Genomic DNA, 17,725 nt, shown 5'->3' with positions numbered 1-17,725 from the left:
GGATCTTAATTTCAATTTTACATACTTATAAAAAAAAATCAATCGTGCATAACCAACATGGGGGAATTAAATAGATGGGGATTTATCTTTGGAAATACAAATTTGAGTTATGCTTTGTATGAAATATCTTGAGTGCTTGTGTAATATTAGTACAATTTTATGTGATAAAAGTGATTACTTTGTGATGTTAAATGGGCATGCTACTTTAGGTCGTTTTAGCTCAATTTATCTTACATGTGGTCCTGTGGATGTTCATCTGAGAAGGTGAATTGTTTGCGAACATGGCAGGAGGGGACTTCACACCGCACGTGGTCACTGTTAGTACTGGGGAGGTAATGTATTAAAGATAAAATCATGTATTATGCGGCCACCCCCACACGAAATACCATCTCTGTCTTTCTGATCATTTTTCAATGTAGTTTTTTTTTTTTTTTAAAACTATCGAAATAATAATCACAATAAGAACGATAATAATACTTGAGGATCTTTGCGCCAATCCTGATGGTCTCGTGCTTACCCAATATAGATTCTACTTCATCTTATAGGATGTTGCAAGAAAAATTCTTTGATTTTCTCATAAGAATCCTCGAGGAATATACATTCTCTCTGCCAATGGAGCTGTTTCCAATGTTACTATTCGCCAACCGGGTTCTTATGGTGGAATCTTGACCTACAAGGCATGTTCTGGGATTTGTGGGCATGTGTATTTTTTATCACTATTGTTGTCAGTTTTTCTTGCATTTTCGGTGTCTTTTCGCACGTAAAAGGGTTTGGGCCGTTATCTTTTGTAAGAGTAGAGCAAAATTAGATGCATGATTTAAGTATCGGTTTGTGCACCCTCAAGAACGATGTTGGTACCTGGAGTTTGCCCTTTGCTTACATTCAGGAGTCCCTTGTTTCATATTGTACATTTGAGCAAGTACAGGCAAGTCTTCCATTGATATATAATTTAAATACGAAGGTATGTTGCTCTCTTGAAAGGATGGTTGGGAGGAGTGAGGTTTTCTTGCTCCTTCGTGTGTGAGTTGATAATTAGGTACCTTTCCAAGTACTCTATCACCAGCTGTGAACATGCATACATGTTTCTAATTGAAAATTTTGATCATACACAATATTCGTGAATAATAGACCTTTTTCTGTACCTGAAAATTACATAGTATATGATTTTTACCTATGCACTCGTTTCTCTCTGATGATTTTATACTTCTTATTGCCGTCTATACCATCATGAAGTTCATTTTTTAACATCTTTTTAATTCCACAACTTTCTTGTAGGGCCGCTTTGAGATATTGTCTTTATCTGGGTCATTTACAGTCATATAACGGTATTTATAATAATAAAACAGCTTAGATATTTTTCTATATTGTATATACTTGCACTAATATTGATCTCAATTTTAACAAAAGATTGTCTCTATCATCTCGTTCATCAAGTACCTTTATAATCAATCCTTTTTTTCTTGAGACAGCTTCAATAAAATAATGGTAATTCTTGTAAATTAACAATTACATATTAATGCATTTATATTAGACTTAATTATGTGATTTATGTAATTTATCTGTATATTTAATTTCTTTACATTATTCTTCTTTTCTGAATTTTAAGGGCGGAGAATAATGATTTGATAATTAAAAGTATCATTGCAAGATTCTTGACATACCAGAGAAATTGAAGGAGAAAAAATATAAACAGTTTAATGTCATCTCCATTGAAGTACTGCAAGATGAATAAATGTTGGATCGTCATCTTAGAATCAAAATGATCTCAAACAGCTTTCATAAAACTATGAGCAATGTTTATTTATAAGACCATATTATAGATTCTATTAATGCTCTTCTTTTTTAATATATCACAACGTGTAATTATTTATCAATTACATAAACATTACATCATTAGTTAATTAATTAACCAAAAATATTACATCTTTATTAATAAAAAATTAATTCTTAACCAAAAAAATTAAATATAAACTAAGCAAACGTGCATTGCATGTTACTTTCACCTAGTATATATATATATATGTATTTTTTCTAATCAAGCAAACGTTTCATTAACATAACTAAATCAAGATACATGAGGAGAAGGGGCGCATGTGGAGCAAAAAAAGGAAAAGAAACGATAATAGAGAAGAGGAGGATGAGCCCTGTGGAGCAACAAAACGGTTAGGATTTGGGAGTTTTTTCTCTAGAGAAGGAGGACTTTCTCTTTTATGCTTAGTTTAGTTTTTCAAACCTTTCAAACCATCTCATTTCATCTTAGCAATCAAATACCATTAAATACAAATATTTTTAATTTCAAAAATTTAATTTCTCAATTTTTTCATCTAATCATTATCTAATTATTACAATTTTTTTGAACTTCCAAAAAAAAATTAACTTTTTCAAATAATAATAATAACATTAAAAAATAATAATTTAACCATTATTTATTCAACTTTTTATCTCTCATTTTATAAAATTCCATAAAAATTACAATTCAATTTATTTCATTATTATTCATAAATTATTTTATTATTACTCACATATTTTTCACCTAATCTATATAACTAAAGAAACAATGCCCAAGAAAGATTCTTTCCCAAGCAAACTGCCTGAACCTTTTGGATACATTTAATGGTGGATAACAACTACCTAGGAATGATTAGTCAAAGTTTGATATGAGTTCCAACCAACTACTTCCACTCTTAGAATTATGTTCTAAACATAAATATCCAGTCTGGCATTTTAAATTATCATGCGACAATTTAGATAGTCATTTAAATGATTTAGGTGCAAAAGTAAACTGGGACTTTATTTGGGTCGTTAGCTAATGAAGAGGGAGAGGATTCATATATAGGACTTTACAGGGGTACTCACCTTATAGCTTTGCCTATTAAAAAAATAATAGTAAAAATATAAATAATATTATTTAATAAAATAATTATATTAATTTAAATTTATAAATAATCATATTTTTAGAAGGGATGAAGGTATTACTACTAACATATTCTGACAATAAATTCAGTTTAAATTTTATTTCTATCTTTTCGAAAAAGAAAAGTCATTTTATATGACATTATAGTAAGTAAAGAAATTAATTATTTAACAAAACATAAAACTAACCTAAAAGAAAAACATTCGAACTTTCTCAACCAAGAATTAAAATAAAAAATTACTAATTTTTAGATAATAATGGAAAAGGGAATCTATTCTAATTTGCCTCTTACTTTATGCATTTTGGAATAGAAAATATCGTATAGTTGAATTAACCTAGAAGAAGGAATTTTTAAAAAAGAATATTCCTTCAAAATCTAGACCTATGTAAATGAATAATAAATTATTAAAAATTAGTAAGAAGAGATATAATGATTTATTGGCAAAAAGATTAATTAAGAAAAATAAGTCACCATGGAGGTGTGCAGTCTTTTATATTAAAAACAGGTAAAACTAGAATGAGGAGTCACTCGATTGGTAATTAATTATAAATATTAAACAAAGTATTAAAATAGATTCATCTTCCACTTATGAATAAAAGAGACTTATCATGTCTATTTGAGTTTAGCTATACATAAGTCTACACATCACACACCATATTTTTTTTTTTAAAATTTTTTAAATTTTTTTGAGTTTATTCTTTTTAAACTAATTGAATTTTTCTACTCATTATCTATATATCAAATATTTGATAAAAGAAAAAAAAAATATGGTTCGCGGTGTGTGGGATTATATCTAGAATTTTTCTGTCTATATAATGTTACAAAATTTTCAAATTGATATGAAAAATGGATTTAGGCAAGTATAAATTAATGAGAAAAATTGTTATAAAACTTCTTTTACAATCAAATGTGGACATCATGAATGAAATGTTATGACATTTAGATTTAAAAATACTCTTAATGAATTTGAAAATATTATTAATGAAATATTCACTTAAAAAAAGATACTATTAATTAATTGTTGAGATTTAGTGAAATGTTGAAATTCTAATTTTGTAGGAAAAACTAGTTTTTATTTTGATTTTAACAATAATAGAAGAAGCTGAGGCTCGTGGTAAGGGAATATGAGTTATGTCACATATAATCATTTTTACGTATTCTTTATGCGTTCTATTGATATGATTGACCAAAATAATTATTTTATATTATTCTTTTTATCTTTTATACTTTCTAAAATCTAAATCAAATTTGATTATGATGTTACATTATGTTGTTGTACAAAAATAAGATAAAAATATCAATAATTCATATTTCAAAACTATTATTTTTTATTTTGTATTTTTCACGAAATGATAACAAGCTGCGCAATCCACATGACCTCAACTAATCGAGCAAGACAAGAACAGCATGGCACGTACCGTCCCTTTCTCCAGTTCCTTCCTTCCGCACTTGCTTTTGAGTTTTTAATCTATCATCATTTGTTCTTTCGGTTGGAGATTCTGAAATAGTCTTTAATCGAACCTTGCGGTTTCTTTTTCACGGGTTGTTGCGTTCTTCCATCATTGATTTTTTTTTTTTTACACAAGACACCAACATTTAGTTTATCTGTCGTTTTCACAAACACCTCGTCTGCCATTAGATCCCGATTCTGGGTTCTCCCTTCATGCCTCCTCTGAATGGATTAGCTTTTGTTCCCACCATTAATTCTGGAACGATTACCATTACTTGCTACCCCCGATTTTGATGCTTGTGGTAAGCTACCTCGTATCAATTTGCTTAATTTCGGAATTCATGCTTTTGTGGGCTTTTTTGATAAAATTCATTTTGCATTGTTTGTTTTAAAATTTATTTCTCATGATATTATGGGGCTTCGGATCAGATGCTGATTGCTGATAGCGACTTGAAGTATGGGTTTAATTTTTCATTTGATTTTAACAGCTCCTGCAGTATTCATTTCCAACTTCGGTTTGGTGGTGATTTCTTGGATACCCCTTTGTGTCTTATGTCGCTACTGGTACCTGGTTTCCTTAAATAACGAAAAACTCTCTTTGCTGGCTTCCCATTCCTCTCTATCATATACACGTATCTTTTGTGCGTGCAGTTATTTATACATCTCGAATCTGAGAGTTGAGATTGTTTCATTTTCATAAATCTTCTTCTTCTTCCAGTGGATGCTTTGATATCCTTGGGCCAGTGTACTTGATTGCTGAAGTAATACCTCTTTCTCTCTCTGTATCTCCTGTGTGTGTATCAGATCTATGATCGAACTGGTTCTCTAATTTCTACCAAGTATATGGTGGAAAAAATATGCATGTGGGGTGCCTGACGTGCAATTTCGTGTTTGTTTTTATAATTTATATATTGTTTTAGGAATGATTGAGGTTGGTCCTTAAGGGATTGGCCCTTTTTAGCTCTTTCGATTGACGGATAGATACATGAAACTACCAACACTGTATGTTGTCAAGTCTTTTTTTTTCTTGGTGTGTGGAGTTGTTTTGAGATTCTAAAACGAACATCATAAGCTCAAGATCTTTCTATTGATGTAATGCATTCGTGTTTTCTGATATTGGTATCATTTCTGATAAAAGAATGTGAGAGGAAAATGAAGAGTTGAAGAAAGTAGAAGGTATTCAAGAAGGGAAATATTTCTGGAAAGAGTAGGTTGCGATGGTGGCGCATAGGAAAACAGCTATGGCAATCAAGTCTTACCAAAATCAGGCTCAGGTGCTGGTTAAAAACTACTTATTAGCAGATCCCTTTATCCCATACACTTCCATCCTTGGAGGCATATTTTTGTGCAAAGTGGTATATACTCTTGTCTTTCAATTGTTCACTTTCGGTCATGTAGCTTATGTCTTATATCCAGTGAAATGACAACAATGACTGGACTGAGTTTTTGTTTCATTTTGGATCCCACTTTTGGTTTTCTGTTCCCTCATTAACACATTCTAACTATTTTCCCACGTTACAGGCCTATGATCTTACCCAATTAATCAGTACATTTTATTTTAAGAGTTATAACGGTCTTACAAAAGTCCAACGAATTGAGTGGAATAATCGGTGAGTATCTATATCCTTCAGTTCCACATGTTTTCCTTTCCAAATTGTGGATTATATCTTTATTAATTTGAAGTCTATCTTTGCAGCGGTATCTCCACCATTCATGCCATCTTTATCACAGTTACATCATTGTATTTTGTGTTCTGGTCAGATCTCTTTTCTGACCATCAGCTTGCTGGCATTGTTACGTTTCGAAGCTCTCCACTGTCAGTTTTTGCATTGGGGGTAAGGTTTTATTATTTTTTAATAAACAATTGGAAAATATATGGTTGCAGGCTTTGTTTGTCACCCGATTGTGCAGATTCTGTTCCTAATTGACTCAGGAAAAAAATGTAATTATGTACTGGGTGGCTTGAAAAATGACAGCTTTCCTTTTTGATATTTTGTGGGCTTTTATCGATGTAATGCCGAAACCTTAGAAATGGAATAGTTGTTTCTTTCCAGTGCATTAACTGTTGGTGGTGATGTCAAGAACCTGGCTTCACAGCTTAAAGGAATGAAGCACTAACTTATGATATAACTCAATAATGTCTGTAATGTATACAAGCATTATTAACTTATATACCATAAGCATTAATTACACCTGGTACACATCTTTGCAAATGCTGAAAAACTGTCTTGACCTTCTAGGGTATTATGTCCCCAAGTGACCCAGTTTCCAACCTTCGCTGCTGGTAAAATTTAATATCATCATGCACTAATACCATTAAAATAACGATCCAATAGTTTTGCTTTACCATTGGGTTCCATATGTTTTGAAGAGGACATGGGCGGGTGTTAAGGTATGAGCTTCAACTAATGTGCTATATACAACCTCTTTGTCATGAGGCTTATTAAAGATAATGCCCATCCGCTATCCTTCCCCACACTCCCCCCCAGCCTGCAAAAGAAGGAAGAAGGAAAAACAAATGAAACAAAACAAAAGAAAGAAAACAACAAAAAAGGAAAATGAGGATGAAAGGCCCTCTTGTTTCAACATTATATTTTTTCTAAGTATTTTTGCGTCAAAAATTACACTTGTTTTGTTGGTCTTATGTGGCCATGGCCACCTTGATTTCATGTTAAAAGGCTGATGTTTCCTCTGTTGTTGGTTCTACATTCTGTCTCTTTGCTTCATATGACTCACATGCCTCTTATTCTACCTAACAAGTAAGATTATATTGTGTGCCTATTTTACATTTCGGTTGAAATAATGTCAACGGGAAAAGTACAAAGTGAAGAATGGGAAGCAGAAGGGATGCATGTCTATTTAATTTATTGCATGCCAGCTTTGATGAAAGCAATCTAGCTTTGCTTTACCTAGATTTTATAAATATTTTCTTAATGCTGTGACAAGTCCCTATATAATACAATTGCTCTGATTGTTTGACAGGTCTCTGTTGGATACTTTCTTGCAGATCTTGGAATGATTTTTTGGCTCTATCCTTCTTTAGGTGGACTGGAGTATGTAAGTCTAATTGTCTATTCTCTAGGATGGAAAATAAGTAAGCTTATTCACTCACACAAATGCGGGCGCACTCACACATCCTTCCTTTTATGCATGCTTGGTGTTTGTAGTAATTGATAATACTTCAGCATAGATGCCTTTTTCACCCCCTAAAACATTCTCTTTTTCCTGTTAATCCACCCTGTTTCTAACCAAGTACATGTTCTGCATTGATTTATAATCATAGAGGAATTGAGTCTTTTGACCATGTTTTCCGGGTTTAGGCTTCGGGGAATCTGCAGTTATTGTCCTGTTCTCTTGTATCTACTTCAAAAGCATCATTGTCAATATTGCACTGATTTTGAATGCTGTGATTTCGTAGTTAGAGAATGGCTATGAGGCAGCTCATTACAGAATGCTTGTAGCGTATGAATTGATTTAGTCACAATGCAATATGTCATGAAAAGCTTTTTTATGTACATAAATAAGCTACTAAAAGATTTTTATTATACTGAAATTTCAGGTTATCCATCACTCTCTTTCTGGAGTTGCAGTGGCATATTCTATGTTTTCTGGAGAAGGACAACTTTATACATTCATGATCCTCATCTCTGAGGTTACTACTCCAGAAGTCAATATGAGATGGTATGTTTTAGAATTAAAAACCTATTTTGGTTGAAAATATTTTTCTTTAATAAATCTTTTGGTTTAATGAAGGTATCTTGATACGGCTGGTATGAAGAGGTCCATTGCATATCTCATGAATGGTGTACTGATATTTTTTGCATGGCTGGTGAGTCTAAATATTCCTGAATTTCATTTTTGGAAAATTAGTGAATGGTCTTGCTTTTAAGGAATGATCCCCATGTTTCAGTAAAAGAAAAAATTTAAATTCTTAGGTCATGTTTTTAGTGTTAAGCAATGGTCCCTTCATCACTGAAAAAAAAATGGTCCTTCATCGAATATCCACCGGAAACCCTAATGGTAGTTATGGCACATTAGTGAATGGCCAAATCATATTCACACATGTTATGCCATGTGTGAAAAAAGTAATAATAAATATAAAAATAAAAATCCTGAAAATAATAAAGGGGCCAAAAACTATAAAAATTAAGATAAAACAAACAGTACTAACAAATAATATTAGAAAATACATCAAAAATAAAAATAAAATGTGAAATCAAAGATGTTAGGGAAAAAAAGACAAACCAAGTAAAAATATTAAAACAGGGATTTTTTTTTTTTTTTGGAGGGGGGGTGGGTTTAGGGGGAGGGGCTTAGGGAGGCCCCCAAACTCCCATCCCCCTCTCCACCCCTAATGGATGGATTAGGAAGAGTTAGATACCTCTTGTTGGTGAGGAGCTCCCCCTTTGGCCACACGTCCTCTTTCCCCATTCGTGCAATTGACCTCTCACCCAACTCCCCTAGTAGGGTGCCTCCCCTCTCACCAAACATGCACTACTTGGTTAGTGTTGGGAGAGGGGGATCCTATCACCTCGAGCCCAATGTGGAGGGGTCCCTCCTCACAAGGTAGGTCAAACCTTCCCCACAGGCTTGGTGGGATGGAGAGGAGAGTTGGGTAAACCCCCTCACAGTGGGGGAAAGAGGGTAGGTGATCCCCTCCTTACCATAATTTTCTTTTCATTTTTGTTTACGGGGAAAATCATACTTTATCCCTCAAACTATCACTCTTTACAATATGAACATGAAAGTAATTGAAGTGTTACTTAGGGCCTTAGGGCTAGTTTGGTTTCACAGATGGTTTCAACCTATCTAATTTCTACATCTAAATACCATTCAAATAGAAACACTTATCAATTTAAAATTTTCAACTTTTTTATCTAATCATTGCCTAATCATTACAACTTGTCCAAACTTCTAAACAAAACACAGAAAACAACAACTTTTTTAAATTCCAAAACGAAAATTATATTATAACAACTTATCAAAAAGAAAAGTATATTCTAACAACATTTTAACTTTATAATATTTTTATTCAACTTTTTCTTTCTTCTTTTCCAAAACCTCATAAACCATCTTAACTGAAACCATTTTTAAAAATTATTTGTTTGTTTTAAGAGTTTGCTTCTATTGTTAGTTATTTTTTTGTATTTTAGTATTCTTTTATTTTATTTATTTTACTTTTTTTAAGAAAGTTATTTTTTTTTAATTTTATTTTCATGTCTTCTTGGCCCTTTTTTTGTTAATTGTTTTTATTTTTAAGGTTTTTGACATGTGGCGTGCTGCCTTTATATTTTTAATAGGTAGCATGCCACGTGAATATTGTTTGGTTGTTTGTTGACATGGCATAACCCTCGTTTGGATTTCTAATGGATAATTGATGGAAGGACATTTTTTTTAAATAAAACAGCCTAAGGATTAATAGCTTTTTGATTTTGATTTTTTATTTTTATGGAAACCTGAGGATGGTATTTCAAATGTCTCTTTCACTTTACTATAAGCCTCTTTGCATGAGTACAAAGTCTATGCTGGAAAGCCAAAAATATAATTTTATTTTCGTAGCTTTAGGCTCGAATCTTGCTGATGCTGGGCACCTATGATTGCCGCCACCATGATCTGATAGGCTTGCATAGGCTTTATTATTATTTTTCAGCCATCTGGCATGACAGTTAGCAACCAGAGAACCGTTGTTTATGTGGGACTTATTATTTATAATAATTTCATGATTATTTATAAACTTGTTTTTGAAACAACTTATGAAATGCAGGCTGCAAGAATTGTGCTGTTCATTTACATGTTTTACCACGTTTACTTGCACTATGATCAGGTAATTTGCAACTCCCTTTAAATATGTACCTCCCCTGCTCGTTGGATTGAATATAGGGGCTTTCAGTTCCTTAATGCTCAGAAAACTTCCTGACTGCATGAGAGAATTAGAATTTTTAATATTTTTTTCATACATCCCCTGCTTAGATAGTTAGATGCATACCAAAAAAGAATATCCTGATTTGGGGGAAAAAGAACAGAAAAAAAAATAAAAAATCTAAATTGGAAATTTGGAAAAGCTATACAGATTAAAAACTCTCTTAAAGGCTAAGGATTGCATTTCTTGAGCTTGCTATTAGAAATTCTATGGTACAACATTTACCCTTTGTTTTCCTTCCAATTTTTGAGTGTCCATATGCAGTGATCAGAATTTATCATGATTATTTTTCGGTCAACTCTGTAAGTGGATACTATATCTTAAATCTAGTATCATGAAGACAGATTGATTTTACTTCCACAATAGCTTGCCATTTAATTTTTTTGACTTTTATATTTCCAAACTGCATTTCCTATCCTCGAATCACCATTTTGGCATTTTAGATGTTTCGCATCTCCAAAAACTTAAGTTATGATGTGATGTAATTTCATGTGCTTGGCAGGTCATCCAAATGCATCCCTTCGGATATTTCTTGGTCTTTGTGGTGCCTTCAGCGCTAGCTATGATGAACTTGATGTGGTTTGGGAAGATTCTCAAGGGACTGAAGAAGACATTAGCAAAGAGGCAGTGACTGATGTTATATGCATGTACAAGTTAATCTAATTTCTTCGACTTTGTTGGTTCATCTGTTCGTACGCATTATATATGCAGTTTTATTCACGGTTGAAATGATGGAGTTGGGAGAAAGGAGAGAGTTGAAGACATAAGGATCTTTGCAGTCGCTGGAAATCAAATTGGCTCAAGTTGCATAACGCTTCAGTTATGAATATTATATATATACATACAAGTACTCCACTTAACTTCAACCACATGCAGTAGTGGGTCCAATTTGCTCAATCTTAGGTTCCCTGTACCTTCTTTATGATAGAAGAGGGAAAAACAAAGTTCAAGCTATTCGGATCTTCCATCTGACTGGGGATTGTTGTTGTATGTACCTCACGTTGCATATAATGTTTAGTAACTTAGATCAGAAGGATTTTCCTTTGTTTCCATTTTTATGTTACACTCCGCGTGCGCGCGGGCGCACATATATATATATATATATATATATATTAGGTGGGAGTAACGTGCAAAGCACGTTTGTCTAATTTTATGAAATGATTATTTGTAAAAAATAATATATATTTTATAAAAATTATTGATGTCACTTAATAATTTAAGGCATATTGGAGAAAATAAAAAAATTAGTTTAAAATATGTGTCGTTTGATGTTTGTATCAATTTATGTCATCCTATAGACAATCAATAGAGACAACATTGAAATTCTTATTTTGCTGTTGATTGAGTCAATCAGGGAAAACATAAAGTTAAAACATAATCTTTTTATAAAATTTGTGGTATAATATTTTCTATATATAGCATATATATAAATCATAAAATATATTTTGAAATTGTTGGTCGAATTTACTCTTTCTTGATTAGCTCAAGGATCACAGCCTTTATCACGTGCCTATCATAGCAAGTCCACGTATGGAATATGACTTAGCGGAAGTTACGTCCTACTACCGTGGAAAAAAAAAACACTTTGATTAAACACACTTGTATTATATATTATATGAGATTTTTAAATTTGGAATACTCAATAATCTGAGTTAATGAAACGTATAATACACATATATTATACTTAGAGATTCACGTCTTATGCACCTAATACACTTGTATATGTTAAGGAGAAAGAGAAAAATATAATAACTAATATTTAATTACTTATTATATAAACTATTAAGTATTATAATTATTGAGATTAATAAATCATATAACAACATTAAATGCTATCTCTCTCAACATTTATGTCTTCATTTTATGTGCTAAACCGTTAAAACAAACGGTGTTAACTTTAATATATGTATAGATAATGGTGTCAATTTTTGCTTTGTTCAATTTCTAGACTTGTTGGCTAGAAATAAAAAGGGCGCAAAAGCTCTTTTAAATTCATCATCTTTTCTCGAAGTGCTTTTATTTAGGGTTGGACCCATCCTTTAGGGTAAGTGCGGGCGAGGTAAGTGTAAAAAGGAAAATGCTATATCCACAAATACTCTTGCAAAAGTAACCCTTAGGGCTAGGCAGCGGGATACCACCACCCCATTCGGCTCTTGCCGGGTGGGGCTTGTCTGTAAAAGTTGGATCTCGTGGAGATGAACCAACAAGTTGGATTAAGTTGGATTTATAAGGTGTGCTACCTCTTCTCCTCTTAATATAACTCACTACCAAAGTAATGCCTTAGATTGGCTTCTTTCCATATGGAAGGGAGAGTGTTGGTTTGGTTTTATTATTTGGAAGAATTCAAAGCCTTAATAGATTGGGAATCTTTTGTGCAAGTTTTACTAATGATGTTAAGTTTGAGTGCCTAGTGCCTACGACGACTCCATGGAGGCACTCACCATACTTAGGCAAACAAACACAGTAGAGGAGTATAAATAAAGTTTTGAAACTCTGCACAATAAGTAGTTTTGAAACTCTGCCCAATAAGGTTTGTTTGGATACAAAAAGTGTCTCATCTAATTTTATCTTGTTATTACAATTTTTTCAAATTCTTACATAAAATATAATAAATAATTCAACCTTTTCAAATCTAAAAATAATAATAATATTGAAAAATAATATTCATATTTTATTTTTTCAAATCTAAAAACATATTTTATTTAACTTTCGACTTTCATTTCATCTTAACTTACTATCCAAGCGGCACCTAAAAGGGCACTTAGATTCTTATAAACTTAGTTATTTTTTAAGTGGGCTTGAGGATGAGACTAGATTTCCTGTTAGGATGTTCGATCCTCCTAATGTTACCTTTGCTTATAGCTTAGCTAAACTATTAGAGGAAAGCATTATGGGTGTGAAGGCAATGCCTCGTTCAATCGAGGCTGGGAATCTCAGAAACCCACCTGTGAACTCTTTAGAGGGAATAAGGCTCACAGTGGTAATGAGGTGTTATCGATACAAAGGATTAACTAAAACCAAATTAAGGATCGTAGGGAAAAAGGAATTTTCTATCATTATAATGTTAAGTGGAATCCAGGACATAAATGCCTAATCGAGACTATTCTTAATTGATGAGGTTGAATTGCAACCCCAAGAACGAGATGAAATAGAGTCTAAAAAAAACTAGTGAGTGTGTGACAATTGTAGAACACAGATTTGGCTACATGCTGTTACAGGGCCCCTCAATCCTGAAATCATGAGACTCAAGGGTAAGGTTGAGTTCCAATGGTAGGTAATTTTAGTTTACATTGGCACAATTTCTTAGATTTGGCCGTAATAACAAAGGGGCGATTGCCAATTAATATTAAGAAGAAAGTGAAGGCGCTTGTGGCTAAAGGAGAAGACATAAAAAGTGAAAGGGAGAATCAATGATTTAAGGGTAGTCATACAAGGGTTGCCTTTCTTGGTAGAGGTGTATGTATTGGTGTTGGCTGGGTGTGATATGATTTTCAGGGCTAATTGGTTGCATAATGTGGGAACTATTCTCTGAAATTTGGAAGACTTCTCAATGAGGTTTAAGCTAAGGGATCAAACTTATCCGTGTAGTCTCACTTCCTCCACTTTGGTAGATGAATGTCACCTTAACAGACTCAATAAGATGGAGTATAGGGGTATCGTGTTGCATCTTATTGAAGTGTCTAACAAAAAGAAAATTGGGTACCCAAAACAAATATTATAGAGGTTGCGAATCAATATGTTGATGTATTGAAAAACCTATGGGCTTACCCCCAAAAAGGTCGCACGATTATGCTATCAACCTATTACCAAGGCCCAAACCGGTTTTGGTAAGACTATACAGGTACCCTTATTTTCAAAATAATGAAATATAAAAAATTGTGAAGGAGTTGCTTGGGTCAAGGGCGATCCAACCAAGTTAGAGCTCATATTCTTCACATGTTTTCCTTGTGGACAAAAAAGAAGGAACATGGAGAATGTGTGTAGATTATAGAACCTTGAATGTAGTAACAGTTAAAGATAGGTACCCCACCCCATTCTAGTCGTGGAGGAGTTGCTTGATGAACTACATGGTTCTAAGAGCTTTTCTAAACTTGATGAATGCCCCTCCACATTTCTTTGGGCAGACCAATGCTTCCTCCACATTTTAAAGCTTGATGAATGAGGTATTGTACTTCAATTTTAGAAAGTTTTTTTTAGTTTTCTTTGATGATATCTTTGTGTAGAGTAGGATAGAGTAAGATCATGTCCAACATCTTCATTTGACCATTGAGACACTAAGGAAACATGTATGTTTCCCAAGCAATCTAAGTGCAGATCTGGGTGTAGGGAAATTGCCTACCTTGGGCAACCTATCTCATTTAAAGGAGTCAGTGTTGACCTAAAAAAGTTAAAGGCAATGAAGGATTAACCTGTACCTATGTCCTTGAACGCCTTTAGAGGTTTCTTGGGTAGACAAGATAGTATCAGAGATTTATATGAGGTTATGTGGAAATGGTAGCTGCTTTGACTAACTCACTTAAGAAAGGTAATTTATGAAGCTTAGGCTACATTTTAGAGGCTCAAAGAGACAATGACCGAAAAGCTTGTGCTGGCTCTACCAAATTTTAGGTAATGTGATGTCTCAGGGATGGTAGTTGGGGAAGTGTTCATGCAACAAGGGAGGTCCATAGCCTATTATAGTCAAGTGAAGAAAGGGAGGACCCTATTGTTATCCATCTTTGAAAAGGAATTCTCTGACCTCGTTTTAGATGTACAAAAATGGAGACCTTACTTAATTGGTAGAACCTTTGTGGTTAAAATTGATCACCAAAGCTTGAAATACTTGCTCGATCAAAGGGTAGGAACCCCAATATAGTAGAAGAGGGTGTCTAAACTCATGGGGTATGACTTCATTGTCAAATATAAGAGGGAAAGAGAATAGGGTAGCAGAATGCTTATCTAGGTAGGTAGAGAAGCAAGGGATAACCCTATCCATGATCTCATTCCTTACTGTAACATGGTTAAAGGAAAAGAAAATAAGATAAACAAAAGATGAGAAGCTACAAGATATTTCACAGTAGTGGAATAAGGGTGAATTGAGCCATCTATGGCATAGTAGTGAAGGCATGTTATTTTACAAGAAGTGCCTATATGTTGTCAATGACCTTTTGTTCAAGTAGAAGTTCTTGTAATTATTGAATGACAACCCTTTGGGAGTCACTCCTAGTTTAATAAAACTCTGCATTGAGTAAAAGGAGACTTCTTCTAGCCTGGGTTAAAGAGTGATGTCAAGCATTTCATTCTAGGATTTGAAGTTCTTCAGAGTGTGAAGGCGGACCAATCCCTCCCTAAGGGTTGCTAAAATCCCTACCAATTCCTACTAGACCATGGACTCAGATCACCATGGACTTCATTGAGGGACTGCCTAAATCTAATGGCAATGACTGTAATTGGGTAGTAGTCAACAAGTTGACTAAGTATAACTTCACACTCATTACTCACACCTACACAGCCTCCACCATAGCTCAACTCTTTGTCAAACTTATAAGGTTCAGACCAAGATAATACATTTACTAGCAAGTTTTGGCAAGAAGTGTTTAAGGTATAGGAAGTACAATTAGCATTTAGCAAAACCAACCACTTGCAAATAGACGAGCAATATGAAGTTGTAAACAAGTGTTGAGAAAATTATTTGAGGTGTTTTGTTGGGACAAACCACAAGATTAGACTCATTGGATTCCTATTGCTGATTGGTGGTATAATAACACCTAACATGCCTCAACTCGCATGACACCCTTTGAAGCCCTTTATGGGTATTCCTCACCTTGCTTGATATCATACATACTGGGCACTTCATCAATGGAAACAGTAGATTCTGCACTAAAGTCTAGGGAGCAAATCCTCCATCTCCTTCACCACAATCTACATTGTGCACACGATAGGATGAAGAAGTACGCCGAATTGCACAGAATAGAATGAAGCTTTAAGGATGGGGATTGGGTTTACCTTTAGTTACAACCTTACACATAGTTATCTTTGGTCGGCAGCTGCAAATTAAAGTTCTTACGTCATTTTTATGAGCCCTTTCAGGTGTTATAGCGGGTTGGCATGGTCGCCCATCGTTGGGTCTTCTCGCCACTATTTAAATCCACCTTGCCTTCCACATTTCCAGCTCAAGGCCAAAATGGGTTAGCAAGTCCCTATGCTTCCAATGCTACCATCCGTGGACTCCCATGGACTTTTGAAACTCGAACCCGAAGAGGTGTTGGCACAAAGGCTTAAGAAAAATGAGCATTTCCCATTAGTGGAACTGCTTGTTCGATGGCAAGGCTAGATTGCAGATGATAGCACCTAAGAGTATTTTACGGACTTCAAGCATCTTACCCACACCTTATGGGCTAGGTGTGTGAGATATTTTAATATTAAACATTAAATTTTAGAATTTTTGATTTTCTATGATTTATGATATTAAACAATAACTGTTAGAAAATGGATATCCCTCCATTCCGGTTAGATGGAAAATCTCACTTGTCTATGAGAGAAGGATCACTTTAACAAATTTATCTCCGTATCTCTCAATAGTTAGAAGCACAATTATATTGTAGGTAAGAAGCCTTAACCATCTCAGTGCTTAAATAGACTTTTGGCCATCATGAAATCTAGAAGTTTTTGTGTCCCCCTATAACTTATTAATTAAGTGATATAATTTGAACTTGTATACACCTATAAAGATATGAGCACGCGTGATATTGAGATTTAATAAAACAATTACTTTCTCCTACTTGGTCCATACGCCCATAAAACAACATTTTCATTTTGAAAGAAAACTCATGGATTTATTACACAAATTTACCATATTGTGCACGTTCATTTTCATAAAAATTCCTAACTCAATATTAGCTATCAATGTGTGTCATAGCAGTCCTTTGTTATATAACCAACAAAATTCCTTCTATATATTACAACACTTGTAACTTAATTTAACATAGTCTTTCATAGTGACAATTAAAGTTAATACTATAACATGTTGGGTTCAAATTCATGTCTATTTCAGACATTATCTTGTCATCATTCATTCACAACATTTAATGTAGATATAAAGTGGAAAGACAAGACGTCAAAAACAACCATAAAAGATATCTATAAATGTCTAGAAAGAAAACACTTAGTATATTAATGATCTAGTTAACATATTCACATCATGGGTATAGGCATAAAACTCATCTTTTCAATATGTTCTTTACACTATAATCATGAATGCAATATTAATATATTATATGAGCATTATTTATTTTTGTACATTCTCCTTCATATTTAGGTATTTTAAATTTCATTAAATACTCATTATATTATAGAAAAACATTATGAAGAATTCTTGCAATACATTTTTAGCAGCTTGGCTATAAAGTCGATAATTACAACCTAAGATAAACTTCTTTAATCATATACCATATATACTAT

General features: G+C 33.4%; 1 protein-coding gene and 1 long non-coding RNA gene across 4 annotated transcripts; one reads left to right on the top strand and one right to left on the bottom strand.

Annotated features, from left to right (window-relative positions):
* Positions 1 to 4,283: 4,283 nt before the first annotated feature.
* LOC122276615 (TLC domain-containing protein 4-B-like) lies at positions 4,284 to 11,315 on the top strand. Of its 3 annotated transcripts, none has more exons than XM_043086475.1 (10): positions 4,284 to 4,667; positions 4,854 to 5,126; positions 5,504 to 5,720; positions 5,887 to 5,975; positions 6,062 to 6,200; positions 7,348 to 7,422; positions 7,925 to 8,046; positions 8,119 to 8,194; positions 10,130 to 10,189; positions 10,788 to 11,315. In XM_043086475.1, the coding sequence occupies exons 3-10, from the start codon at positions 5,583 to 5,585 to the stop codon at positions 10,914 to 10,916; spliced, it is 828 nt and encodes a 275-aa protein (XP_042942409.1). In that variant the 5' UTR covers positions 4,284 to 4,667; positions 4,854 to 5,126; positions 5,504 to 5,582; the 3' UTR covers positions 10,917 to 11,315. The 3 variants fall into 3 exon arrangements, with proteins under 3 accessions (XP_042942409.1, XP_042942408.1, XP_042942407.1); XM_043086474.1 differs by having other exon boundaries at positions 4,795 to 5,126; XM_043086473.1 differs by lacking the exon at positions 4,854 to 5,126.
* Positions 11,316 to 15,869: 4,554 nt separating this feature from the next.
* Positions 15,870 to 16,414, bottom strand: LOC122277355. The gene is made up of 2 exons (XR_006228987.1): positions 16,271 to 16,414; positions 15,870 to 16,186 (listed from the first exon to the last, which is right to left on the bottom strand). It is a non-coding gene; the product is annotated as an uncharacterized LOC122277355 (long non-coding RNA).
* Between the last annotated feature and the right edge of the window lie 1,311 nt (positions 16,415 to 17,725).

Source organism: Carya illinoinensis, chromosome 9, assembly GCF_018687715.1.
Source record: "Carya illinoinensis cultivar Pawnee chromosome 9, C.illinoinensisPawnee_v1, whole genome shotgun sequence".
Classification (NCBI taxonomy): domain Eukaryota; kingdom Viridiplantae; phylum Streptophyta; class Magnoliopsida; order Fagales; family Juglandaceae; genus Carya; species Carya illinoinensis.
Note: the sequence above shows the minus strand (reverse complement) of the source record. Positions and strands in the feature narration are given on the sequence as shown.

Coding starts and splice junctions, on each gene's coding strand:
- LOC122276615 (XM_043086473.1), top strand. CDS start 5,583: ATGGTGGCGCATAGGAAAACAGCTATGGCAATCAAGTCTTACCAAAAT. Junction 5,721..5,886: donor GCATATTTTTGTGCAAAGTG/GTATATACTCTT, acceptor CCCACGTTACAG/GCCTATGATCTTACCCAATT. Junction 10,190..10,787: donor TTTACTTGCACTATGATCAG/GTAATTTGCAAC, acceptor TGTGCTTGGCAG/GTCATCCAAATGCATCCCTT.